At 33.6% G+C, this 6665-nt stretch overlaps 1 protein-coding gene across 1 annotated transcript; it reads left to right on the top strand.

Moving 5' to 3' along the window:
• The first annotated feature begins 3301 nt into the window (after window positions 1–3301).
• LOC141615108 (uncharacterized) lies at window positions 3302–6450 on the top strand. The gene is made up of 10 exons (XM_074433648.1): window positions 3302–3429; window positions 3584–3662; window positions 4029–4089; window positions 4180–4277; window positions 4856–4995; window positions 5106–5252; window positions 5350–5424; window positions 5529–5594; window positions 5676–5726; window positions 6172–6450. Exons 1-10 carry the CDS (start codon window positions 3403–3405, stop codon window positions 6304–6306), a joined length of 879 nt encoding a protein of 292 aa, XP_074289749.1. The 5' UTR covers window positions 3302–3402; the 3' UTR covers window positions 6307–6450.
• Window positions 6451–6665: the final 215 nt, after the last annotated feature.

The following is a 6665-nucleotide window of genomic DNA, read 5'->3' as shown; positions in this document are numbered from 1 at the left end:
ATAAGATTACAATCTCAAAATAAATAGATAGAAATTAAAGAGTGGAATAAAATAAAAATATTTACCTTAGGGAGAAGAATATATGAAGGAATGGCTTGTAGTTGAAATGGTGAGTGAGAGATTGAGAATAAAGTGAGTAAGGGTTATAAATGAAGGAGGTAAGATGATGAAGTATAAGAAGGAAGGGAAGAAGCAGTGAAAGCAATGAATAAGGGTATAATGGGCATGAAATCTTGAATTTGGAGGGAAATTTAAAAAGTGGCCGGAATATTCCCTTTTTTTTGACCGGATTTCACTTAAGGTACCAAAATGTGAACGGAGTTCACATTAAGGTATTAATTTTTAAAAAAAATTTCATAAGGGGTTAAGTTTTAAAAAGTGTAACATTTAAGGGGGTTTTCATCAATTCATCTTTATTATAAACCATATTCATATGGTGTGAGGGACTAAAAAAGATCTTAACACTAATAGTTTTGTAACTTGCATAGACATTTCCCTTATTAATGATTTAATCGTCTAAATTAACTAAAACTTTAACTTAATAAATTGTTCTTCATATGACGTTGGTGTCTATTGAAAATAACTAACATTTTTAACATGTAACTATGTAAGAACATACATTTTCTCATAAACTCAATTAAAAGCAAAACATTGTTTAGTTACCGTGCAACGTACGGGCATGAAATCTAGTCTATTATAAGTTAATTTAAAAGTTTTTGGATACTCCATAAAAACTAAATTTATAGGATCAAAACTTTCTGAATTTAATTTATATGATCGTCGCTAAACTTATAATATGATTAATATCTAGTCTTTTTCTAAACTTAGGATCTCGAGTGAAATGATCTGAAGATCTGGACTTATAGAAACTAATTTTTTTTTTCTAAACAGAACTTGTATAAATCTAAACTAAATAAAGATATGCTTTAAATCTTAAAAGAACACGAGTAAAGTATTACATATCACAAATGAAAGCTTTGGTCGGAAACCTTCTTTTAGTATTTAAAAATCATACCCATAAATAGAACTAGCAATGAAAACTTCAACCCTTTCTGCCTGGTGCATACGTTTTGCCGGTTTTGGCATATACTCTTAACTCTCCCTGTTCCCGTCAGTTGTTTAGCTTTGTTTTGACACAAAGACTAAAAAATGAGAAATAGACCAATTATTAGATGAGAAGTGGAACAAATTAAGTATGGAGGATCAAATTATCCTTTAAGTCATTCATAAAATAAAAAAGTAAACATTTGATTAAAATACTCCTAAAATAAATAAACAAATGATCGAGACGGAGGGAGTAGTCAATTAGAGAGCAATCCTATATGTCAATTAGTCTAATCAATTACCTGTCAAAAGTCTTTTGATGGCTAATTATACCCTTTTCTAGGCAGACCAAATAATTAGTCATGATAATGACTTACATATTCCATACTACGTTTCTTGGCACCTTTAAAATAATAAAATTGTAAAACACAATTAATTGGCCGGAATCTGGTCGAAACTTGGTCGGAATCTTATTTTTCAACTCCCTTTATAATTTCTCTCCATTTTCACCATTGTATTCTATAACTCTAATTATTCACTTCTTATCTTCAACATTATATCCTCTTTCTTCATTTTTTCTAACTCATTTGTGCTACGTTTCATCAAAAAAATATTTTATTGAAGCTTTGAAACCACATTGAATCCCTCTTATCAAATGTTCCTCCTACACTAGTAAGTATGGGAGGCCACTAAACTCGACAATAGCAAAACGAGAGGCTGTCATACCAAGAAACAACAATTTTTGGAAATAAATTACTTGAACTTTTGATTGAAAACCAAATAGTGTATTCAAATAGTCAAATTTGGATGAAGAATTTGATAAATTCGTGATTAAATTAGATGGTGGAGTGGGGAAAAACGAGGGATGAGAGTATAAACGGAAAAAAATGGGTAAGGTGATGAGAGTCAACGCCGGAATTTTTTTAATTTGGTCAAGCTCCGGCAAAAAAGTAGGTGTTTAACAAAAAGAAAATTTTAAAGGTAGTAGAAAACAAGAAATTTTTTTGAAGGTGGTGTTTCGCAAAGTGACCTATATTAAAGGTGGTGTTAGACAAAAAACCCTAGTTTATATTTGTTTTATTTTGTGAGAGGAAAATAAAACAAATACTCCCTCCTATTCATTCATTTTGTCCCTCTTTCCTTATCGAAGCTAGTCGGATTTTTGTCCCTCTTTCCTTTTTTGGTAACTTTTGTGTGGTCCAAATTTAATTACATGTGGGGTAGAGTGGAATAGAGTGTTTTGTGTGGTCCAAAATCATTTTCTTAATTCTTGTGCAAAATAGAGGGGGGACAAAATGAATGAATAGGAGGGAGTATAAATTATTGAATAAGACTGAGGAGAGCATTTAAAAAACAATTTTTGGCGACGAAAGAGATGTCACGGCCATTCTATCGCTAATTCTTGCTAAGATGTGTAATCTAGCCTTAAATCCGCCTATGTATATTTTTTTCCCCAAAAAATATAAATGATTGGGGTGAAGGGAGTATATTTTTCCCCAAAAAACTCCTCGAAGTTTAGCTTAAGTAGTTACCCTATTGCCAAATAGTATCGCAACTACCTCTCGTGAACGTCATATTTGCAACGCAGTTCAATTTTCATTGCAGAATTGTCTTGTAAAATAACGTCTTTTTTTTTTTAAAAGTCGAATCGCATTAGTGTTTCCGTCATCTTTAAATAGGTCAACAAGCTATGATAAAAATACCAAGTACCAGCTTATCAAATTCTGATTTTTGAGTAGGAATAATCACACACTCACACATACATAGGAAAAAAAATATTGAATTCGTTGTGTGTCAATCCAATTACTGGAACGTGTGACAAAATCTTAATTCTAACATGCTAATTTTTTATCTGAGTCTGTTGGATTTTTGGATACCGTCACTTTGCTGATTTTAACAAATCTATCTTTAAATACCCAAGTTATAAGCTTCAAAACCTTGTGACAATAAATAAACTATGTTGAATTATAGGTCGAAAAGAGAAGAGAGAAGAGTTTATATACCTTAGGTCTGTCACAAATCCTAAAATTCGTCACCTTTTTTATTGTACCTACCTCTCTTGTTTAACTCGTTTCATATTAAAATAAGAAAGTTAAAAAGTAAATAAAATGAATAAGTAATTAGTAGAGAGTAAATTAGGACGGGGCCAACTACTTCGTTGCATGTTGTTTTCACGCATTAATTAACCTAAGGCCACAAAACTCTCTTAGTAAGGAAAAGAGATGTTGGTTTACTCAAAGTAACCATCAATTTAAGGCATAAGAGTCAATATGTTACTCTATATAGAATTCTTTGATAGTCTGCCTGATGCATTTATAAGCCCTCTATTAGCAATTTTTATTATCAAAAATTAGCTCTATGTTAATTAAACCTCGTGATTTTGCTGTAAGTACTCCCTACTATTATTACATGCATGCTTAATTTCATGACTTAGTCCATAAATAAAGTTGCACTAAACATATAATGAAAGAATGACATTATCATTAATTTCAGTACTACATTGTGAAATCTTAATGTGAATTATAAATGGTTTATGCAGAGTGAAAGTAGAATATATATACATGCAATGAAGAACTACAACTTTTCGCCATTAGCTTGCTGGCAACCCCTCAATCCTGGTATGCTTTTTTTGGTATCTTACCTATGTAATATCATGTTTTGACAATGTTTGCTATCGAGCGTCCAGGGGCTGTGTGTATTGGAGTCTCGGATACTGATATTCTGCTAAAACACACAAAATGAAGTGCCGAGGCATGTTGGAAGGCGTATCCAATGTGAAGAGTTGGAGTAGCAAGTAGCAAGCAAATTAGCATGAAATACATTGAGAATAATACGGGAGTATATGGTTTGGAAACGAGAATTATTGGACTTAGGATTTAGGAAACCCTGTGTTTTGGATATGGAATCGGCCAATTTCACTTGTATTTAGACTGACTTGAAACCGTATTGGAAGTGGTCACTAACTTGAACATTTAACCATCCAGGACTCGATGAATTTCATTCAACCAACCCTGCTGATGTCTCCATGATGGCAGGCAACAGCTTGTATGCTTTCTAAACTTAATCTCACATTGGTAAGGCTAAGGTATGCTGCAAGAATGTAAAAAAGCTAATCAATGTCAATGTACATTGCAGCAATGGTTATCTAGAAGGTGGATTTAATGAAGATAGCTCGTATCAACATTGTTATGGGAGCGTTGATGTTCCATCTCCATTTCTCAATTTTTCACCAGGTTCAATTCAATGCTTAAATATTGTTCTATGATAAAAAGTATGATGAAACTCGCTAAAATGTCAGCACTTTCTACATTGTAAATTAAGTTGTTGCAAGTCATCCATACGTTTCTCAACCTTGTTTCTTTACGGATCATCTGGAAACCGACTGTATCTTTGTGTTTTCCAACACATGGGTAATACTCCTTGGCGGAATACCCTATACTTTCTCCACTCAATTTGATTCATTAAATTTTAAAAAATAAGTGAGGCCATAAGGGGATTTACAAATATGTAGTCAATTCAAATAAATGGAGGGAGTCACTGTTGGGTCCCCGGACAGTCAGTCGGACACAATGATTTTTTTTTTTTTTTTCTGTAAAATCTGTACTTTTAGCATTTCAAGGAACTCTTCAAAACAAAATTTTCTAATCGAACACTAGCAGGAGCACATTCGACCCCTTCTTACATAGCCATAGTCAAGAGTGTTGTGCTTCAGTTACATGTGCGTTGTTTTGACTATGTACTCCGTATATCTGTACTTTTGCTGATCAAACATTGTTTTAAGCTTCTATTTTATATACAAACTTGATTTCAGCTATGAATTCGTCGTTGATATCAGCAATACCAACTGAGAATCTCAGCTTCGGAACACCTACTAGTTTGGTGGATTACCAGTGGAGCTTACCATGTGAACCCACAAAGAGTGACTCTCTTTATGTTCAGTCCTGCAAACCAGTATGCATTTCCTGTCATCACTATATATACTCTTTTCTGAATAAAACATTCTACAGATTGAACCATATCTCACGACAATTTATATTTCATTTTTCTTTTTCTTCCACAAGACTATAAAGGATGTAAGAAAATCTGTTAATGGAGCTAGGCTTGGCCAAAAAAGCAGTGGACTCGGTAATCAGACAAGTCTTGAAGCGTCACGGATGAGTAGAAAAAGGAAGGCTATAGAACAATTAATCAATGCTCAAAAACTCAAGGTATTTTTATTTTTTTTATTGTAATGATCGAGTATACTATCCGCGTTTTGACATGAATGTAGCATGTGTATTCATGACAATTATGGTGAAAATGCAGGTACCAGGTAAAAGGAGCCAAAAGTTAAGTGACAAAATTACTGCTCTTCAGGAACTTGTATCTCCTTGGGGAAAGGTCTGTCAGAAAACCCATGGTTGAGGAATTTCATTTAATGAATCAAATTAATCGTAAGAATGACCTAATAAGGTACTGACTGAGCATGGTTTATACAAATGCAGACTGATACATCTTCAGTTCTCCAAGAGGCTTGCCTTTACATCAAAATAATTCACCAAGAAATTCGGGTACCCATTTCATTTCTAAAGATTGATTCTTAAATGTTTGTTCTTGTTTAAATGCTAAGTTATTTATGAACCCTACATCAGAGGTTGAGCATCTCCTATTTCGAGGGATTATCACTACAAGTTCGCTTACAGGTGCACCTTAGTCTCAATTTGTTTTTACCTGTTTTGTCTTTGTTAATGAATTATTTCAGTGCATCTCTTACCTGATGATGACAGTTGAGTCTTTTACGAAACTAAAATTAACTTGATCAGAAGGAAAAGTATCTATCCAAACTCAATGCATAAAAAACGGCACCTGGACTGCTAAAATACAACCTGCACCCAAACACGGCTTAAAAATCCAAACGAAAGCCTTTACCAGATCTTTTCATAGCTGAAACCGACTAATATATATTCAATCTTAGTTTTTTATATTCTTTGTTGGACAATATAATCATCTGGTAGAATTAAATTTAGTTTTGGTGGAACTTCTGATTTGAATTTGTACCGGTTATCTTCTGTCATGCATTCATACCTAATCTTACCCTTGAAATCGCTTCATTTATGTTTTGTTCATGATGGGGGTGAAATGTTGTAGGGTGAAGCAGAGAAACAAGGTGAGCTGCAAAGCAGAGGGCTATGCTTGGTTCCAGTATCAATTATGAAGAAACTAACCCGAGAAAGTTGGGGTGATCAGCATCAGAATGCAACTAGAAACATTAGAAGACCATAAATTAGCAGTCGGAGTATTAAGTTTTGATTCCTTGTGAGTTGTGACACAAATACCAAAAATGCTAGTTAATAAGTAACAGATTCATTTGGTACATTAATAAACTTCTCCATACATTTGGATTTAGCATTGCAAGTTCCAAGCACTGATAATCGATTGTTTCAGTAGCCAACATCGTAGTATGTCTTTTTTTTTTCGGTGAAGGTCTGATTAAGGTTGGAGATGAAATACTGCCTACCATCTTGCACATTACTATTCCGTTACTCATTTTCAAGGGCAGGGTACCGACAAGGGTTAATCCCAATGGTAAATAATCCGTCTTCTGACCTTGAAGTCAGGGTTCGATTCTCATTGAGTTAGAA

Source organism: Silene latifolia, chromosome 11 (assembly GCF_048544455.1).
Source record: "Silene latifolia isolate original U9 population chromosome 11, ASM4854445v1, whole genome shotgun sequence".
In the NCBI taxonomy this organism is placed as follows: domain Eukaryota; kingdom Viridiplantae; phylum Streptophyta; class Magnoliopsida; order Caryophyllales; family Caryophyllaceae; genus Silene; species Silene latifolia.
This window is presented reverse-complemented; position numbering and strand designations above follow the sequence as displayed.